Raw genomic sequence first — 21788 nt, 5'->3', positions numbered from 1 at the left:
ATTAAAATAATTTTATTTGTATTTATTTTACACATTTAAATATGGAAACTACTATCTTTTGGTAGATGTTAAGGGGCAATAACAATCTGGTGTCTCCATAGTCTTTAAAGAAGAGGAAGAAGAATCTGGTGTCTTTTTATATTATTACCCTCGTTTTAAAGTTTCAAATTAATCTTAAAATCTTCACGCAACTATTACTTTATAATACTACATTAAAACCTCCATTACAATAACATAAAAAAAATTAAGTAAGCTCGTCAAATTTCACTATAGTAAAAATAATAATTTTCCAAAAAAAAACTACTTTAAAAAAATAACTTTCAATTAATTTCTCTAAATTTAAACATTTTTGAATATCATATCAAAAATTGACCGCTCCAGCGGGGATCGAACCCTAGCTAGCCAATTAAGCTATGGAGCGATGTACCCGCTAGATCGAAATTTTTGATATGATGATTTTTATTTTCGATTTAAGCGAACCTCTTCTTCCTTCTTTCAATTTTCTAAACTGTCATTGAAACTAAACTTCTCTCTGAGATTTTTGAATATATTGTATATTCTGTTCTCATTGCACGTGTCACAATCACTGGTATTATCGTTACTTGCAGTAAAATTTTCACTCTTCGATTCTGTATTTGATTCATTGCTTCCTTCATTTTTATTTTCCGTGTCCGTTTGTTTAGTATCCATTTCCAGATTTCTTTTGTTACGCGGTGGATCTTCTTTTTTATCGGTGTCTTCTGAAGGTCGTTCTGAAGTTACTTGGTTCGAATCATCAACATCACACAATTGCTGTAGTGTGATAATTATAAACATAAACGTAACTCCATAATTAACTGTAGATAAAGAAAATGGCCCTAAAACTAAAATCAATACCGCCATTCTGAAGAGTAGAGACGCCACTGCTTCATAATGTCTTCTGAAAAGGATGATTTCTGTTAATATTTTTGATTGATATAATAACAATAAGTTTATTAACCGACTTTAGAACAGAAGGTTCTTAAATTGACATTTTTTTTTTACATCTTAATTTTTTTTAATGATTATTTTGTTAATCAAAAGCTGGAGCTTGTAATGTGGACACAGTTAAATTTAATTGAGATCTGACAAGTACTTTAATAATGCATATTAAATTGACTGTTTTGCCGACTGCATATGTCGTTTTGTTTGCAAGAAAACAATTATTTTAAAAATACATACAAATTCTTCTTAGGTCCATCTATTTGCCACACAATAGAAGAAGCTACTGATAATGCTGTACCAGTTAAGTAGGATGTATCGGGTTTCAAGGCCATACTGTACCTGGAAGTATAAAAAAAATTATTAACATATAATTTATAATCATAAAAACAAATAATAGTTATGTAAAACAATATTTTTTTTTTAAATGATCTTTTTAGAGCAACGACTTTGTGGTTTTGATGTTGTTTTTTTTTAGAATTTTCGAATTTCACTCATTATAATGAAACAACTTTTTCGGTTTTTATCGCGGTTTATTAGGGTTCTTTACATACCCGACGTTTCGGATACTTTACAGCAACCATAATAAACCGCGATAAAATCCGAAAAAGTTGTTTGTGTTCATTATAATTTGTGGTTTTGGTCACTTTTCTTGTTTACTTGTTTTTTTTTTGTGACTATTTTAGAGGTTTCGAATTTTGAATTTTTTTTTATGATATTGAATTTTATTTTATTGTCTGTATAACTGTTATTTGTCATTTTTATTTAATAATTGTATTTATCTCTTTCCCGAAACACGTTTTTTTTTTCTTCTTTTTGTTCAACAATCAAGTAAAAAAAATATATCGCATAGCATTAGGGCTTCTGATTTACAATTAATCGTACAATGCCACATATAAAGGCAGTGCAAACTGTAATGTCAACTGATTTTACAAGTGTGTTAATTGAAATTCGATTAAACTACAAGATTAAGGGCCCATTTCACCAGTTGTTGATAAAATTTATTTTGCACAAAAGTTACAAATAGATTTAGTATGAAGAGGCTTAAACAGCAGGATGTAGAATAGGCCTTGGGACCTGTTTCACCTCCATTAATAAAATGTTTGATTCACAATTAAGAATAGAAATATCTCATAAATGTAGGGTAATTCGATGGTCAAAAAGACTAGGTAGTACAACAAAAACTTTTATGTATTGGATACTGTCATCCGTCATAAAGCGTTATCTGCAACCAGATGAAACAAGTCCAAGTCATAAATTCTATTGAGGTAGATCATGGCAGGAAATATCCTGCACAAAATCCGGGGCAGCCCGACTGGGGTTAACCTCGACCTTACAGAATATCACAGCTAAATAATACTGCTTTTAAGCAGTGTTGTGTTTCTGTGGTAAGGTGTAGAGTTTCTTGGAGAGGGGGGAGGAATGGGGGGTAGGGTCGGCGACACAGTGATGCTTGTGGTATTGCAGGCGTCTATAGGCTACGGTAACCGCCTACCATCAGGTGAGCCGTACGCTTGTTTGCCGACCTAGTTATATAAAATATAAAAATAATATATATATTTACTTAAAGTTTCGAGCCCACGTCAACAGAGCGGGTACATTAAGAATCGTCACAATCATCCACAGGAAAAACATCATCACATGAAAGTTTATATTATTCAAATCATCGTCGACACGATTTTCTTCAACACCATCGCATTTATCATTTCCATCCATATTCTTAGGGATCGATGCTTTTGTATCGTCATTATTATTTTCATTTGATTTGTCATTTCCAGCGTTATCATTTTTATCTGTGCGACTATTGTCCTCGACGGCCTCGGTATTTTCCACCGAATTCCCTTCCGTCGATTCGTTTTGTTGATTGAGGCTCGTTTTCGAGATATCTTTTTTCTTAGGTATGAACATTCTACAAACACGACTAGCTATTTTCGACATCAGTCTGTAAACATAATCTTCGAGGTATTCTTCATACATTTTTGATAGCTGGAGAGAAAAAAATTTTTTTTTATTAATATTACAACTTTCGACCGTTTTGGTGTAATGGTGCGTGTGAAGTGTCGATGGCGCCTAAATATTGACGGTCGCGGGTTCGATTCCCGCTCGGGGTGGATATTTGCGTTTGTACAAATATCTATTTCCGGTCTGGTAGTTAGTCCTTGTGGGTCTCCCCACCGTGCTTCGGGGAACACGTTAAGCTGTCGGTCCCGGTTGCTATCATGTACACCTGATAGCGATCGTTACTCATAGTAGGGAGTATATAAATAGTATTTACCATAAACAAATAGAAAGCAGCGCCCATGGCAAGAGAAGCCGCCCCGCAAGAAAAAGGGATGGCGCATACGAGTATGGAGCTCATGATCAGCGGTACTTTCTGTAATCCCGTTCCGATTCTTTCAGCCATCCCTGTACCTCTACGCCATATTATCCTAAAAAAATATTACACTTCATGTTAGACATCACTATTTAGTACGGCTTTCCGAACGCATGGTAACGGATATCGCCTTACTTTCTTGCCTACGTCACTTATATATGTCGGTTAATTGCACTAGCTTGTTACAATTAATTTTAAACAAAACATAATAAAGTTCACGTACACTAAAATATCTATTATTTCATAGTTATAGGTCAACATACATAAAACTTCAAAAATAATAATAATTTAAATTGATCGGTTTTTATGAATTTTGCGTGAATTTGGTAGGTCGGGAATAGGTCGTAGGCCACTTTTTTATACCACTAGCTAATAACGGTGTCCCGATCAACACGGCAAAACGACGAGATACAACGGTATTTTTATTTGTGTTACCTCATTACTATTTACGGGATGTACCGATTTTGATGATTCTCGTTTTGACCAATTTTTGAGATCTCTGATAAAAATTATTAGTGGACGTTTACTCTTCGATGTACAATGAAGTCGTTTTTTTATGTTTGAGGACAAACGCAATTAGGTACTTAGATTCAATCTGGATGTTATCATTTACCTGTATAATAATCGGTGAGTCAATTGCGATGAAAACAGCATCACAGCCAATATAGCTGCAGCGGCTACATTCAGTATACCCAAAGCAGTCATATACACTGGCAACACAAGCAGAGACTGAGTGAAGTATTGCAGTTCGTGATTATTCCAAGATGCGTTTTCCCTAAAAACCGCTAGGAACGGTATTGATCTGTAAACAGAAGAGAAGACATACGACCTTTAAAGTTACAGTTTTAAAATGATCTTATTGTATCTTCATATAACAGATATAACACATCGAAATCGGTATCATTGAGTTTTTACATTTTTAAACGACAAAAAAAAGGATGAGTTCTTAAGTCGATTGTATTATTTTATCTGTGGTATACGCTTCAGCCTGTAATATCCCACTACTGGGGATATAATCCCTACTATGAGTAACGATCGCTATCAGTTGTACATGATAACAACCGGGACCGATAGCTTAACGTGCTCTACGAGGCACGGTGGGGAGACCCACGAGGACTGCACAAACACCCAGACCACGGCAAACACCTGTATGGTCAATACAAACATTTGTCATGTGCGGGGATCGAAACCGCAACCGCCAGCGCAACAGGTACAATCCATGGCTGTGACCGTTGCGCCAACGCGGCGTCATATCTATATATTATCTGTGCTACCTAAAAATTTTTTATTGGGTGTACCGATTTTGATGATACTTTTTTTTAAAACGAAAGCTGGTGCTTTCAAAATTTCATGTAGTCCCATTTGAATTCGATCGAAACCCCATTAGTACTTTTTGAATTATCCCTAATAATTAGTATTTAATTGACCCTTTTATCGACTGCCTACGTCGTATTACTTTTTGATAGAATTGAAGGTTTTTATTTTATTTTTTATTTTTTTTTGTTTGCGAGCAATCACAATTATTAAAACACAAACATATTAAACTTAAATATCATAATTTAAAAATTACATGAAATATGTTAGTTGAAGCGATTTACGTTCGATCGATGCAAAACACTTAAGCATCTCACCGTACACTCAGTTTTAATCCTATTTTACGAATTAAGGTCAATGCACATACTAGTTCACTGTACTGCCATTTAATAGAAGTCGCTAGGATATTGTATATCTATGTACCATTGCATATATTACCATGTCACACTCCTCCTCCCCCCCGTGACATAATTTATGGTTGGCCCCTAAGTAGGTAAACTTGAAATAAATTTATCAAGAGAATAAGATTATGTATAAGTTATCAAGAGTGATGATAATTCACTGTGAGGACCATAAACGTCGATAGTCTGTGTTTTGTTTTAACAGTTTAAAACCTCATATAAGACCTACTTGAACAGTAAGGACTAGGTTCTGAGAAAAAGCTCTAATTAGATATCACGTGTATATATTTTTAGTTGAACGCGTGAATTCTAACCAAAAAATAACCAACAAACAATGGTTTGCTTGCAATCTTGTTACGAAACGCTCTACGCCAGGATTTGCTGACCGGAGTTTGCTTCGAAACATTCCCACGTCTCGAATCGGTAGCTGGAGCTTGTTACGAAACTTTCCCACCATGGCATCGCACCATCGCATCGCACCTGGGCACCGTGTGAAACGACCCAACAAGAAGAACCCAAAACAACCCGATGCTCCGACCGATGCGATCTTTAAATTTTAAGTCACTCTTGTTTCTCACATCAAACAATTGTCACGTGTAATTAATTATAATTTAGTAATAATACATTTAATTTTAAATTAAACTTTGCTTTTTTTTTGCAACCTTCGGCTGTCGCTTTTATAATTATCTTGACGTCTGCGTGGAAATTAGTTTCACGACCCTGCATTTATAGATAACATTCTGAAAATTTTAATATACTTAACGCAAGAAATACACGTGATCTTTAGGTATAGAAAGGGGCTCCCATTACATTCCAAAGAATTTTTTAGGGGGCTGTACTAAAACCTCACCAAATATCACAAAGGGGGGGGGGGATTAAACAATTTCTAAAAGAATATCACGTGATTAATGGAAGAGCCATTATGTAATTTCAAATGTTCAATAAAGTATTAAATATAAAAACCAAAATACTCACACCCAGGCCATGCTACCCAATCTCCCGAAGACCAACACGTAGTACGGTTTGACGCCCTCGCTCATAAGGGCGCTGTGTATCGAGACGCAAGAGCCGCGCTCCTTTAAGCTGAGTATTATAGTTCTAGCTGCTAACAAAACTATAGCCGCTAGATATGGTACCAATAACGGAGTGTAGTTACGTGAGAACTGACCTAAGCGATGGTACCACGACGTTGATATACTGTTAGAAAATAAAAATATTTATTTTTCCAATTTATTAAAAAAGAAGTATTTTGTGTTAGTTCTTTAATTCGCCCTGTTTTCTTATCACACTTAGCATTTTAAGCAAGAAAATTGTTCAAAATTTCACCCATAACTAGCTGCGCCCGCGATTTCATCCTCGTTAATTGAAGTTAAAAAGTTTCTCGGTAAATGATATAGCGCATTCAAACAAAAACAATTTCTAAATTCGAACCAGTAGTTCCTGAGATTAGCCCTTTCAAACTAACTCTTCACACACACAAACACACACACACACACACACATCAGCCTATCACAGTCCACTACTGGACATATGCCTCCATAAGTTCGCGCCAAAAATGGCGTGAACTCATGTGTTTTACAGTCACCTTCTATTCAGTAAACTAACTTCGGTTTTATAATATTGATTCGCTATTATTGTGTCCAGATTTACCACTTAATGTGTACACTAAAATACTGCTTACCTAATAGTGAAGGTGCAGTTTGGATCCAATAGAAGTGTTACCTTAACCTTTTCAACAGCTTCTAAACCTAGTGTCACATTAGGATTGCTTTGGAACAATCTTAATTTCATTGGAGTGCGTTTTAAGTGTCTGAAAAAAAAATAGTTTTTTTTTTAAATACAACTAGCTCGGCAAACAATCCTACAGCTTACTCGACGGCAGACGTCTATAAGCTACGGCAATCGCTTAGCAACGCTTAACATTAGTTAAGCGTTTACTGTAGACACCAGAAGCATCGCAAGCGCGTTGCCGACCCAATCCCCAATCCCCCCAGGAGCTCTGGTCACCTTACTCACCAACAGGGACACAATACTGCTTGAAAGCAATATTATTTAGCTGTGATCTTCTGTAAGGTCGAGGTAATTTCCCAGTCGGTATGCTACATATTTTGAGCAGGAAACCTGCCGTGACCTACCTCAACAAATCCTCAATTTCGGTGCGTATGTTTAATATATAAGATATTTACTCTCATAAATAATATATTTCATTTAAAATTGGATTAAAAACAATTTAAGTAAGACTTCACGACTGAAGTAAAACTTCTTTAGCAATAGGCCTGAACTGCGTCTTAGATATACGAAACGTAACTGGCTATGAGAGAAAGTGAGAAAGAAAATGTGCGCTCGCACCTTTCTCTTGCTCCGTTCGCTTCACCCGATCACACTTTTCGTACCACTCTCGTCACGCATTCACCAGCTTCCTCCCTAAGTCAAGAGTACGTAAAGAAGCTTTACTTCAAAAATCAACATGCAATAGCACATTATATAATAGCATAGGCCTCTTTCCCCATGTAGGAGAAGGATCAGAGCTGAATCCACCACGCTGCTCCAATGCGGGTTGGCGGATATATTCCCTACCATGAGTAACGATCGCTATCAGGTGTACATGATAACAAACGGGGCCGACGGCTTGACGTGCTTTCGGAGGCACGGAGGGGAGACCCACGAGGACTGCACAAACACCCCAACCCCAACTTCTGTATGGTCATTACAAATGTGTATAAAAATGGCCACAATAAACCAGTGCTGTGACCGTTGCACCAACGCGTCGTCAGTCGTTTGGAAATTTGTTATACAGCAGAGCCCCCATATTCTATCATCCTTGTTTGCCAGTTCGTTACGTCCATAGAAATTCAGGGCAACTTACGTAAAATAATGATAGGTCTCGTGATTCTTTGCCCAAGGCACATGTAGTTCGGCTGATACGTGATATTCCTTTTTACAATCATTCGCCGGTTCAATGTATAGTAGATAAGCTTGGTGGATAAACTTGAAATCAGAGAGAATTAGTTCGTAATATAAGCTATTAGGTTCCGTTGCGGCTTTTATTATTTGTTTACCGAATGTAAAATCTGAGGGTAGTTGAACATCAATCTCCCTTGATGCGTGATCGTTGATGTCAACGTTTAGTACAATCTGGAATAAATATGCTGATTAGAATACCCACTGTAATTATTGTATTGAGAGCGCGCGCGTGGGTGCGCGTGCGTGCGTGCGTGCGTGCGTGCGCGCGCGCGTGTGTGTGTGTGTGTGTGTGTGTGTGTGTGTGTGTGTGTGTGTGTGTGTGTGTGTGTGTAAGAAAATATCATTATACACTAGTTTTACTACTGTCTTTCCATATTACAAAATCTTAAGGTTTTTATAAACAACAACGGACAAAAATATCATTGTTGCATTCAATTCATCTCAATTTAATGGCTTTCAAATCCGTAAACATACATCCACGTAACTTACCGGTTTCCTTGTAGGTGACACTTTGACTACAACGTGTGTCCAATCGGGTGCTAATTCCATAAGTCTATGTAAATGTACCGTCGCTAACTTTCTTTTGCCGAAGTCAGTAGCCGCTGACGTCCAACGACTTAGTTCGCTGAGCGACGTCGCTTCTTTACTGTTTGTAATTAATATTATTTGTTAGGGACCGTCCGTAAAATACGACACGTTAAAATTTTTACATTTTGCCCTTTGTCACGCTAAGTTACACTTTCAGCGATTCTCCCACAAATATTTCGCCACAATAGCTCGATCCCCTTTAAAAATTTAATATTTCAAAAATATAAATACGTATACATCTTACATATAAAATTCTCGTGTTACAACGTTAGTTACAATACTCCTTCGAAACGGCTGGACCGATTTTTATGAAATTTTGTGTGCATATCGGGTAGGTCTGAGAATCGGCCAACATGTATTTTTCATACCCCTAGGTTATAAGGGGGGGGGGGGGGGGTTACGGGGTTTATAACATATATGACAAAACAACGTTTGCGGGTCAGCTAGCGTATATATATGTTTGAGGATAACTTCGTCGTGTATGAACCGATTTTGATTTTTTTTTTTTTTGTTGGTAAGTAGATATCCCAAAGGTGGTACTGTGATAAAGAAACCAGGATCTGATGATGAAATACCAGAGAAACATTCGAAAATCGTAGTGACGACTGGTTTGAATTTTTTACGTCTACAGACGTTGAATTACTTGTCGATGTAATTGAAGTCGGTTTTTTTCGTTTGCCAGCAAGCACAATTATTATTTATCTTGATTACTTTATTTATAATATATTATATTCGCTATTGAGCCATAGCTAAACGTTGTAGTCTTTAATTTTCCTTGATAATTAGACTATCAAACAAAGAGTATTTACTTTTACTAAATATTGAAAGTACGTGAACAAACTTACGAAATTCCGCTACGTCATCGCGAATATAAATTTTCTTGAAAAAATTATTTTAATACAGTTGAAAGCAAGGAAACATAACAAATCATAAAATAATACAGAAAGGATATTACAGTAAATATCTCTGGACTAGGCCGTTGGCGCAGTTTGCAGTGGCTCGCAGCAGAAAGTAGAGCCACTGCAAACTCACCCGTAGCAGATTAGTGGTTTCGATTCCTACCTCGATAGTGGTTTTACTATATATTATATATGTATTATTTATATGTACACTTATCATAAAAAGTTAACTATATATTGGCTTACCCATAACACAAACATTAAGTTGCTTACCTTAGTAAGACGACTGTGTGTGTATGTAATAGATATTTATTTACTTATTTATCTAAACACAAGTGTTTAAAGGATTGTTGAAATTCTTACCAATATCTGTATGAATTGTGGATGTTTTTCGCGTTGCATCCGAATATCCAGTCTTTATCGTCGACGTTCACGGCCTCGATGGCCACGAAACGATTTTGAGGGAAACTAACGAGGCGTATCATCAAGTGCGTGGTCCTAAAACATTAAAACCAAAATTTCATTTAATTATAGTAATACTAGCTGCTCGAACATTGTACCTGTTGCGTGCCGTGGTCTGAGTGTTTGTGCAGTCCTTGTGGGCCTACCCACCGTGCCTCCGAGAGCACGTTAAGCCGTCGGTCCCGGTTGTTATCATGTACACCTGATAGCGATCGTTACTCATGGTGGGGAATATATCCGCCAACCCGCATTGGAGCAGCGTGGTGGATTTAGCTCTGATCCTTCTCCTACACGAGGAAAGAGGCCTATGCCCAGTAGTGGGATATTACAGGCTGAAGCGATAACCTTCCGTGGGCTTTAAGGAACAGACTAAAAATAAATTAGCCGAAATAGTCGAGCCATTCTTGAGTTATGCGGTTAACAACATTCATTTTTATTTATATAGACTACTTTTAAGGTTTTACGCGATTTCAAAAAAGGGGCTCTCAATTCGAATGAATTTTTTATCTGTGTTTATCTCATTTTACTGGGTGTGCCGATTTTGGTGATTATTTTTTTTAAATCGAAAGCTGGTAGGTACTTATCGTGTGGTCCGACTTTTTGAATTATACTATAATTATTACATATTCACTTGACTATTTTTTCGTCTACCTACGTTGTATAGTAACTTTATCAAGTACATCGGATTTTTAATTTGTTTATGAGCAAACCCAATTATTATTGCATCCCCATATCATATTATAAATTTAATAAAATTGGCATCAATATTAGTTCGATATATACGTAATTACACCATATACGTTATGTTTTACTAAATTAAGAAAATACACTAACGACGATGACGTAAGTGTGCTTGGTGTGATGATGATTATTTCGAGGTCTGGAGCAATGCCAGCGATGTCGCATTCGTTACCGGACATATTATATCAGTAATATAAATACAACTGTTATTTTCTAATTTTTACGCAAATTTCACTCATTATAATATGAAACAACTATTTCGGATTTTATCGAGGCTTATTAAGTAGGTCAGTCATTCCGTGACCATGGTGCTGTAAAGTATCCGAAACGTCGGGCATGTAAAAAACCTAATATTACAGTAGCTTTTCGCAGTCCACTACTGAACATAGACCTTCACAAGTTCACACCAAAAATGGCGTGAACTAATGTGTTTTGCCCATAGTCATCACGCTGGGCAGGCGGGTTGGTGACCGCAGGGCTGGCTTTATCGCACCGAAGACGCTGCTGCCCGTCTTCGGCCTGTGTATTTCAAAGCCAGCAGTTGGATGGTTATCCCGCCATAGGTCGGCTTTTTAAGTTCCAAGGTGGTAGGAACTCTGTTATCCCTACACACACCCGCGGGAAGAGAGGGGGTGGCTATATTCTTTGATGCCGTAACCACACAGCATAAAACCTAATATACTATATATTTAAATTTGAGCGAAACCTGACGAGTAGTTTTTGAGGTTCAACTGAGGTAGGGCGCATCAGGAAATTTCCTGCTCAAAATATGGAGCAGCCCGCTTGGGGTAGTACCTCGACCTTACAGAAGATCACAACTAAATAATACTGCTTTCAAGCAGTGTTGTTTTCCTGTCGTTAGTAAGGTGACCAGAGCTCCTGGGGGGAAGAGGGATAGGGTCAGCAACGCGCTTGCGATGCTTGTGGTTTTGCAGGCTTCTATAAGTTACGGAAATCGCTTACCATCAGGTGAGCTGTTATTTGTCGTCTAAGTTTAGTGAATAAAAGGTATCCCTAAAAAAATGTGTATTGGATTGACTTCAATTACATTGGTACGATGTCCTCATGTTGTTGTCGATATAAATTCAAGCCTGTTTTTTTTTTGTTGTGAAACAAACACAATTGATAGTTTTATTCGCTAACTTGCGCTTCATTTAAGAATTTCTTAAAAATTTAAAAAGCGATTGAGATAAATATATTTGATGTATCATCATAGTTTCAGATTCTGCAAACGTTTAACACATACGTTATCAAAGACGAGAACTAACGATAATATCAAAATGACAATGTCAACAAACGACTTATCACCGTCAGCTTAAATTTCGCGATAACAATGCGAGTTCTTTATGTTGACATAGGAGATGAAAAAAAAAATTACCTTTCAATCTCCGGTCGTAATATCTGATAAATTCTTCTATTATCTTCGTACCAGAACGAATCAGCTTGCATGATCACGTTTGGTCGTATCGCTTGTGGGTCTAATTCTATCGAACGATTTGCCTAAAATCAAAATGACATTACCAACTTTTTTTTTGGGTTTTTCGTTTTGGACCACTCTCTCCCCATTTGTCACTAAGTCACACTTACATTGATCCCAACGAAAGGTCACAAAAGCTACAAGGCCTTAAATTTTATGCTGCAAACATGAAATTCTGCAGAGAGGTAGTTCACATTTAGTAGAAATCCTCTAAGAACGGATCTTGTGATTAGGGCCGCATAAATAAGGTCTAAGGGTTGTCAAAAAACTTTATAAAAGTCCTTCATATTTGTGCTATGAACTTAAATTCATTTCGCGACAGGGTTGCACAAAAGAGGACTAAGGGTTGTCGAACATTTTTATAAAATACAAAAAAAAAAAATACTACAAGATTTATAGGCAGGGAGATAGTTAATGGTTAGTACACATTGACTAAGAAACGATTTTGCGACTAGGGCCAGGTTGGGTTAGGGGTTGGGTAGGGTTTTATGAAGTTTTTACAAAAGTCCATCATTCTTTGTGCAATGAACTTGAAATTTGAGCAAAGGCCGCATTAAAGAAGCTAAGGGCTCGCGACAATTGTTATAAAATACTATATTTTTTGTTTTACAGTCTTGAAACTTGGCAGAGAGATTGTTAATGAAGAAAAGAAGTCCTCTCTATGTAAATATTATCAATTTCTACGCGAGCAAAGCCGCGAGCAACTGCATAGTTTTATTATATTTATTTATAAAGCGGTCACAAATATAAAATATAAAATTGTATTTATTAAACACGGATATCAATATCAGACATAAAAAGTGTGTGACAGTTCCGACACGTGACTAGATTTTACTCCTTAATAACGATAACGTGATATTTAAAAATATATCTATCTCTTTCTCGCAAGCAAAATTGCGCGATAAAACTTCACTCTCAGGACGGTCAACGTAACTATTTCACATTTTTCACTCGTCATATGTTTTTCATACCTTTCTTTAGATTTTTTTTAAAGAAGAGGGGGCAAATGAGCGGTTGGCTCACGTGGTGGTAAGTGAAAACAACATCCATAGACAACTGCTACATTAGAGGATTAACGGGCGCGTTGCCGGCCTTTCAAGTAGGAGAATGCTCTTTTTTTGAAGATTTTATACAAAACCTACTAGTATTGAAAAAAAAACAAAATTTAACCTCATATATATTTTTTTAAATTATATATTACATTTTTATGAACTGTCTTAAATATACAAAATTCTGAACATATTTTTATTATCATAAAAACGGAACATTAAATATCGCGTGAAATACAGATAGGCGATGACTCGAATAACGCTATAGACGTATAGACAAATACATTCGGCTTCAGTATAAGTACCTACAGTTACAGTAGGTAAGTAATATAATGCATTTTCATTCGGTTTTTTATTTCAAGGTATTTTTTTTACAAATGATAACGTTATATTGACTCATATGATAACCTACTTCTTCTAAAAACCGATATTTAAATTTAGTACACGTAGCGTAGGTACGTACCAAGGGAAACGTTTCGACTGAATATCAAAGATAAATAAAAAGCATATTTATCTTTGCGGAATATAACAAAACATTCCATTTAAAAAAAAAAAAAAAAAAAAACGTGAATATGAAAGTTTTTTTTTTTTAATTAAAAATAACACAAAATAACTTTAAGATAACAGATTACATAACATAGTATTGTTATGAAATAATTCCTACGTATTTTTATTAGCTAATAATGTCGTTGTGTTTTAATTATTTACACAAATTATTTACACTGATGTAAGGAAAATACGGTGTTGCTATTTATTCAAAGTGCGACATTACGTGAACGTTTTATAGTAGAAAATATCATTTGTATTTGTACAATTTAAAGTTATCGTAAGTTAGTACCTACTCATATTTCGATAAATACATCATTTTTATACAACTAGGTCGGCAAACAATCGTACGGCTCACCTGATGGTAAGCGATTACCGTAGCTTATAGACGCCTGCAATACCAGACGCATCGCAACAACGCGTTGCCGAAGTCCTCACCCCCCCCCCCCGCCACCTTACTCACCACAGGAACATAACACTGCTTGAAATCAGTATTAGTTAAAAGTAATTTGCCCGTTTGTTTTACTACATTTTCATAGCTAGACCATTCGACCAACTTTAATGAAATTGTTAACGAAGAAAATATCGACGAACTTTTTAACGACGCGGCATTTTTTCTCATTTATATAAAGCTTTATATAAAAATATGTTTTTTGTTCTGTAACGAAGGAGTTCGAATATTAGGCCTTAGGTGTTATCCATAAAATACGTTTGCTAATAGGGGTAGGGGAGAGGTCTTTGCTTAGCGTGACGAGATGTGAAAAGGGAAATATTTTTTGTGTCTCCAACAAAAAAAAAACTATTATTAATCTGTATGCTGTTTTTAATCATGAATAAATTTATGGGTGGAGTATCTAACTTTTGTGACGTAATATTCATTAGGGGATCAATCAAAGTGGGACTTAGCGTGACGACGTCCAAAACGGTAAACTTCATGGCCCCTAAATTACCTTTACAAAATTAATTTTTTCTATAATTATGTAGAAAAAAAACACATATTGTCGGAGCGTCTGAAAGATAAGTAAAGATGGAGAGATGATTTCAGAAAACAGAAATAGTCGACTTAAAATTGTTCGTAACTCCTATATCGATAATGGAAAAATATTGATAACAAACAAATATCAGTATATATTGCTCAAGTTTACGGGAAATAACTAAGATAAAAATCATGAAGGTTTTTAACAAGATTCCCCCCCACCCCATTCCCCAGTTCAAAACGTAACGTAACACGTCCATAACTATTTGTAACTAAAAATTGTGTAGAGCAAATAACTGTCGCTAAAAAACCTTTGTCATAATTTTCATAAAAATTAACTTTAATTACAATCGAGGGATTTCCAACGCGTTGCCATATTTCTTTTTGTTTAAAAAAATGTTACGTAACGCTTTTTTCCTCATGTAATACACAGTAACGTTACGAAATTGCGTTCCGTAATGTTTGAATACCCCCTACCAATTTACGAGTACAGTACCTATTTACGAGTTACAGTCACAAGGGCGGATCCGGGGGGGTGGGGTCATGGAGGTCATGAACTCCCCCTGGACTAGGTTCAGAACCTAGGTGGATCAACTTTTGATATGATATTCAAAAATGTTTAGAATTCCTAATGCGTGGGTAACACAAAAAAAAAATCTTACATATTAAAAATACCATGGTGTCGTCTCCTGTCAAGGATTTTCATTGTAATATGAAACTTTGAATAGTTACGGGTTTCTGTAAAGAACTCACTAAAGACGGCGCCACGGTTCGCTTAAACCGAAAATAAAAATCATCATATCAAAAATTTCGCTCTAGCGGGTACATCGTTCCATAGCTTAATTGGCTAGAGCGCCGACACGGCAAGTCGGAGACGCGGGTTCGAACCCCGCTGGAGCTGTCAATTTTTGATATGATATTCAAAAATGTTTAGGTGGACAACTTATTAAAATTATTAAACATAATATTTTTATATTTTTTTGGCATAATATAGATATTTTTAAGTAAAGTACTTAAGTACATTAATAATATACCTACGTGTATCTATTATCATCAAAATTTAATTATAACTTCTTGTGAGTACGAATATTAGACCACCCCTCCCCCCTCCCCGGCACCAAAGTTGGATCCGCTCTTGTACAGACATACATTACTTACCTTAAGCATAATTTATTAAAAGATAATTTTAGTAACTCAGATTGATGGACAAAAAAATTAAAAACAAACAAGCAAATTAAAAAAAAAATACCTGAAAGAATTGCCGTGCTTTTGCCGCTATTTTCATGCTATTCTCCGTCACTTGTTTCGTAGACGAATTAATTATACTGAAGAGGAAACGGTTTATCACCATCACGAGTTGTTTGCACCACACCATACTGACGTGGTCTGGTGACAGCCACACTCCGGGAATTGCGGTTGCCTAGGAATAATTTAAAGATTAATTCAGTCTTAGAAGAATTTTTTTATAAAAAAAAAAAAAAAAAAAAAATTGCAAAGAAGTGGTCTCTGCCTACCCCTACGGGAAAGAGGCGTGATTGTACGTATGTATGTAGAACAAAAAGAGAAAATATACTTTATTGTACATAAAAGTTAAAGTACATGGGTATCTTAAAAAATAAAACTTACAAAATGATAATATGCACAAAGGCGGTCTTATCGCTAGGTAAGCGATTTCTTCCAGACAACCTTGGGGTAGAGGAGATTTTAAAACAAAGGAGAGTAGGGTCATCAAAAAGGCAAAACAAAGTGAATCCTACAATCTAATAATATAATAATAATAATATAAATAAATAATAAATTCTTAATAATCTTAGTTTCTGATCCAAAAAAAAACGATTATTATAGCCATAAATTAACTCGTTTTGCTACTTTGACCTTTTGTTTTTCGAAAATCTAGATATTTTTTGTGACAATTCGTAAATTAAGTTCAGGGTAAACTTTATTCACAACCGCCCTTAAAACGGTTGCTCCGCGATGGAATTTCCCCGCGTAAAAAAAAAAAAGAAAAAAAAGAAAAGCCCGATAAAAAAACAAAAACACGATAAGGTAACACGGATTTTCGAATATTAAATTTATAACGGTGACAGATATGAAATCCGGACTATCCGATAGTTTCGGATACAGATATAAGAGTTCGAAGGATTTATCAAAATAAGACAAGGAAATAAATAATATAAAAAAAGTGTGCGGATGTTTGGGTTTTTCGGTAAGACTAACAAAATAAAAACAAGTCATAACTAGTTTTTTAGACTCCACCCCTATACGAAATTATCCGAAACTTTTACGAAAAAAGAATATTTCGGATATTGGGTCATTCAAGTCGTTATTCATTACGTAAGCACCGAAGGGGGATGGAAGGCCCTTGTTTTGTTTATTTTTGATAACATGGGAGCCGGGGGGTGCCATATGGTGGTTACGTCGGCAATATTTATTTATTCTTTCTCGTTTTCTTTTTTTACAAAATGTAGTAGGTTTTACATTAATCAAATATGGCTACCACATATCTATAAATATTGGAATTTTAATTGTGCAATAAATTCACGTGTATAACAATCAAAAAACCCGAATATATTTAAAAATTGACGTAACAATGTAAGCATAGCGCAAGGGTAGGGTTTCGGATTACGTTTTACTTAAATGGTATTTTCGGATTATCCGATAGTTTCGGATACAGTTACCGAGCTCCATATTACCCGTGTATTATTTACATAAGCAGTTCAACCTGATTATTTATTAACTAAATTATTATTGCAATATTTGGATATATTACAATCATTTTCAAGATTTCGTTACATTTAAACGTGTATAATATACTTACCGTGCTGTGTGGCTACGGCACTAAAGACTTTAGCCACCCCCTCTCTTCCCGTGGGTGTCGTAAGAGGCGACTAAGGGATAACAAGGTTCTACAACCACCTTGGAACTTAAGAAACCGACCGATGGCGGGATAACCATCCACCTGCTGGCTTTGAAATACACAGGCCGAAGACGGGCAGCAGCGTCTTCGGTGCGACAAAGCCAGTACTGCGGTCACCAACCCGCCTGCCCAGCGTGGTGACTATGAGCAAAACACATGAGTTCACGTTATTTTTGGCGTAAACTTCTGGAGGCCTATGTCCAGCAGTGGACTGTATAGGCTGTAATGATGAATATACTTACCAATGTACTAATATAACTGTTGTTTGAAGATGTCAGTCCAGCAGGAACCAGGACGTCGCGAGCACCACTTCCGATGCTTATTAGAAATTTATTTTCCTCGACAATTTTATTCTGTTTAATATGATCATCCCATTCCAAGTTCATTTGTACGTAATAACCGTTAATGATTGAATCGAAGTTGACAACGGGTGCTTTTATCGGTGCAGCCAATGTTATTGCTATATTTGTCGAGTTTATTGTACTCGGATAAGCTAAGAGACGCTTAGCTATGAGTCCACCCTAAAATAAGAATTTATAAACGACACAATACACAAACCAACGCCCAGACCACGACTAACATCTATATGGTCGATACAAATGTCTGTCGTGAGCGGATATCGAACCCGCGACCGCCAGCGCAACAGCCAGCGCTATTACCGCTGCGCTAACGATGATCATATATATATAAATATGATAATGATCATAAATAAAATGTATCATAAATTACTTTATTGCCAATTTAAATAAATTTATGTATAAAACTATAAGTGTTAGTTAATATAATCTAGTAATAGTACCTCGACCTTACAGAAGATCACAGCTAATCAATACTGTTTTCAAGCAATGTTGTGTTCCTGTTGGTGAGTAAGGTGACCAGAACTCCTGGGGGGAATTTCGGATAGGGTTGGCAATGCGTTTGTGATGTTTCTGGTGTTGCAGACGTCTGTAAGCTACGGTATACGCTTACCATCAAGTGAGCTGTACGCTTGTTAACCTAGTTATATTTTTTTAAAAAAGATTCATATAGATCTCAATAAGTATGGATACTTTAAAGTTATTTTATGCTTGTTTAAAATTGAATATGTTAAAATTACACATGAACAAATCTTTAATATGATAAATAGATAAATTTTGATCTAATTTTATTTCAAAGGCATTGTTGAGAGATTAAGCAACTAATAAATAATAAAGAACTTATGTTTGCGAGTCCTAAATAATATTTACGGCCGTACCATTGAGTGTCCAATGAGAATAACTGACGTAGGTACTGTTTTGGTATACCCATTACTTTTGTATAGACTTAATATTTTGGTTATGCAATCAGCTGCAAATTGCGTTTGGCTTTGAAGAACACCCCCATATAGCCCTGATAGCTCTTCATTAAAGCTAACTGAAAAAAATAATTTTTGTAGAGCAAATAACAAGAAAATTAAGTCATTAAAAGTCATTAAAAAAAAGTCGCTGTCAAGTATCCGAAATGTTGACCATCTAAAAAACTTAACAACTACTAAATAATAATTGTTTGCTCACAAACGAAAAAAAAACCGACTACAATTACATCGACGAGTAATACGACGTAGATCGACGAAAAAATAGTCAAGTAACTACGCGTTATCAAAGATTACTCAAAAAGTAGTTATCAGATCTCGATAAAATTTATATGTGACGACATGATAAACATCAGCTTTCGATTAAATTTAAAATTATCAAAATCGGTACAACCAGTAAAAAGTTATTGCGGATTTTCGAGAGTTTCCCTCGATTTCTCTGGGATCCCATCATCAGATCCTGGTTTCCTTATCATGGTACCAAACTAGAGATATCCCTTTCCAACAAAAAAAGAATTATCAAAATCGGTACATCCAGTAGAAAGTTATGCGGTATAATACAACGTAGGTCGACGAAAAAAGCGTCAAGTAAAAACGCATTATTAGATATAACTCAAAAAGTAGTTGTTAGATCTCAAATAAATTTAAATGGGACCAATTGACACGCACCACCTTTCGATTAAAAAAAATTTGTCGAAATCGGTCCACCCGGTCAAAAGTTCTGATGTAACACACATAAAAAAAAATACAGTCGAATTGAGAACCTCCTCTTTTTTTGGAAGTCGGTTAAAAAGCCGGAAAATTATTTTATAGTAACTTACTTGTGAAAAAATCAAAGTGGTATTCATATTCTTGTGATAATGACTTTCTTAAAGCTACCGATGCTATGGATCTAGCTTGCATGTGACTGCCAGAATTACCAGGTAGGAACAGAACTGGAATACCATCAAACCTAAAGAAAAAATATTATAAAATATATAACAGTAATAAAAAATTGCCTTGTCTTATTGATAAAACATTGGTACTTTACAAATTACTTAGTAATGAAAAAGTCCAAGTCATAAATTCTATTGATGTCATGGCAGGAAATTTCCTGCTCAAAATCTAGAGCAGACCAACTGGGGAAGTACCTCGACCTTACAGAAGATCACACCTAAATAATACTGCTTTCAAACAGTGTTGTGTTCCTGTTGCAAGTAAGATGATTCTCAATCGCTAATAAACCGCTAAATTGCTCACCATCAGGTGAGTCGTACATTTGTTCGCTGACCTATTTGAATAAAAAAAAAATTCTTTATTTACATGGATTCATTCACAGTTCCTCAATACTTGAATTAATGAAACAAAACACAACTAATGCTGTGCTACAAACTACATCCGTTTTGCTTTAAGATTTATTACATTTGCAATTGCCGATATAAATTAAACATAATTTATGAATTATGGATTAATTTATGGATGCTGCGTTGGCGCAACAGTTACAGCCATGGATTGTACCTGTTGCGCTGACAGTTGTGGATTCGATCCCCGCACATGACAAACATTTGTATTGGCCATACAGGTGTTTGCCATGGTCTGGGTATTTGTGCTGTCCTTGTGGGTCTCCCCACCGTGCCTCGGAGTGCACGTTAAGCTGTCGGTCCTGGTTGTTATAATGTACACCTGATAGCGACTGTTACTCATAGTAGGTAATATATCCGCCAACCCGCATTGGAGCAGCGTGGTGGATTAAGCTCTGATCCTTCTCCTACATGGGGAAAGAGGCCTTTGCCCAGTAGTGGGATATTACAGGCTGAAGCATTAAAAAAAATGAATTTATGGCTTAATATATACAGCATAACTCTTACCACATTTTTCTAGCTCTTTCTGTAAATCTTCCTTCGCTATAAGCATAGAGTGCATATTGTGGATATATTTTATTTTCTTCCAATGATATACGCTAAACATAAAGCATATTTAATAATAAATAGGTTGTAATAAATTTAAAAGTAGCTCAAAATATAATAAATTAGTCTAAACTTACCACAAACTGAGGATATTCATACATATATGTCATAGCACAATAATTATGTTTGTCACTAAAATAATTATTTAATATACCAAAAAGGTATCCCACAAGAAAGATACATGACAAAATTTGAAATACGCTGAGACTTATGATGTTTAGAAGTTTCATCTTTATTACGTATAAGAATACTATTCGAAATTGTAAATACGGGAACTTAAATAAAACTTAATTATTTTTTGTACTAAATCACATTTCGCATATTTCACACCGCACTTGAAGTAAATAAAACAAAGTAAATTAAAGTTTTCATTGTTCTTATTTTATTTATAGACGATAGCTACATCAGCTTTTCGCCGATGATTTTGGCTAACGATATGTGTTAAAATTAAAAATAAATTATTAAAGTCCGAAGATAGAATCCGGTTTTGACAGTACAACAGTGTGTAAACCGTGGTTAATTGAGGAGATTAAAATTTTCATTCATAGAAATTAGGTATAACGACTCTTTGCTAATAATAAATATCAATTTCCCTACTATTACAATATACTCTGTGATATCAATAGAGCAATAAAAAAAATAAAATATTGACAGCTTAGGTTAGGTTGCCAACACAACGTATTTTCCCGTAAGAGGGACAAATAATTCGTTCAAAATATTTACAAAAAGATAATCAATAATTGATTTAAAGTCTTTAAATCTTCATAAATATAGAACAGGAGTTTTGTCTTGATTTACCGTATGTGATGTGTCAATAAACTTTTTTGTTCAACTGGATAATAAT

The 21788-nt window shown here is 35.5% G+C and overlaps 1 protein-coding gene across 1 annotated transcript; it reads right to left on the bottom strand.

Annotated features, from left to right (window-relative positions):
- Nucleotides 1-430: 430 nt before the first annotated feature.
- LOC123657080 (GPI inositol-deacylase) lies at nt 431-21588 on the bottom strand. The gene is made up of 17 exons (XM_045592670.1): nt 21022-21588; nt 20846-20937; nt 19820-19950; nt 18903-19060; nt 17911-18189; nt 16001-16171; nt 12082-12203; nt 9864-9998; nt 8503-8659; nt 7916-8184; nt 6731-6859; nt 6025-6246; nt 3948-4136; nt 3236-3389; nt 2525-2946; nt 1201-1302; nt 431-919 (listed from the first exon to the last, which is right to left on the bottom strand). The coding sequence occupies exons 1-17, from the start codon at nt 21172-21174 to the stop codon at nt 496-498; spliced, it is 3309 nt and encodes a 1102-aa protein (XP_045448626.1). The 5' UTR covers nt 21175-21588; the 3' UTR covers nt 431-495.
- Between the last annotated feature and the right edge of the window lie 200 nt (nt 21589-21788).

This window comes from Melitaea cinxia, chromosome 10 (genome assembly GCF_905220565.1).
Source record: "Melitaea cinxia chromosome 10, ilMelCinx1.1, whole genome shotgun sequence".
Lineage (NCBI taxonomy): Eukaryota > Metazoa > Arthropoda > Insecta > Lepidoptera > Nymphalidae > Melitaea > Melitaea cinxia.
This window is presented reverse-complemented; position numbering and strand designations above follow the sequence as displayed.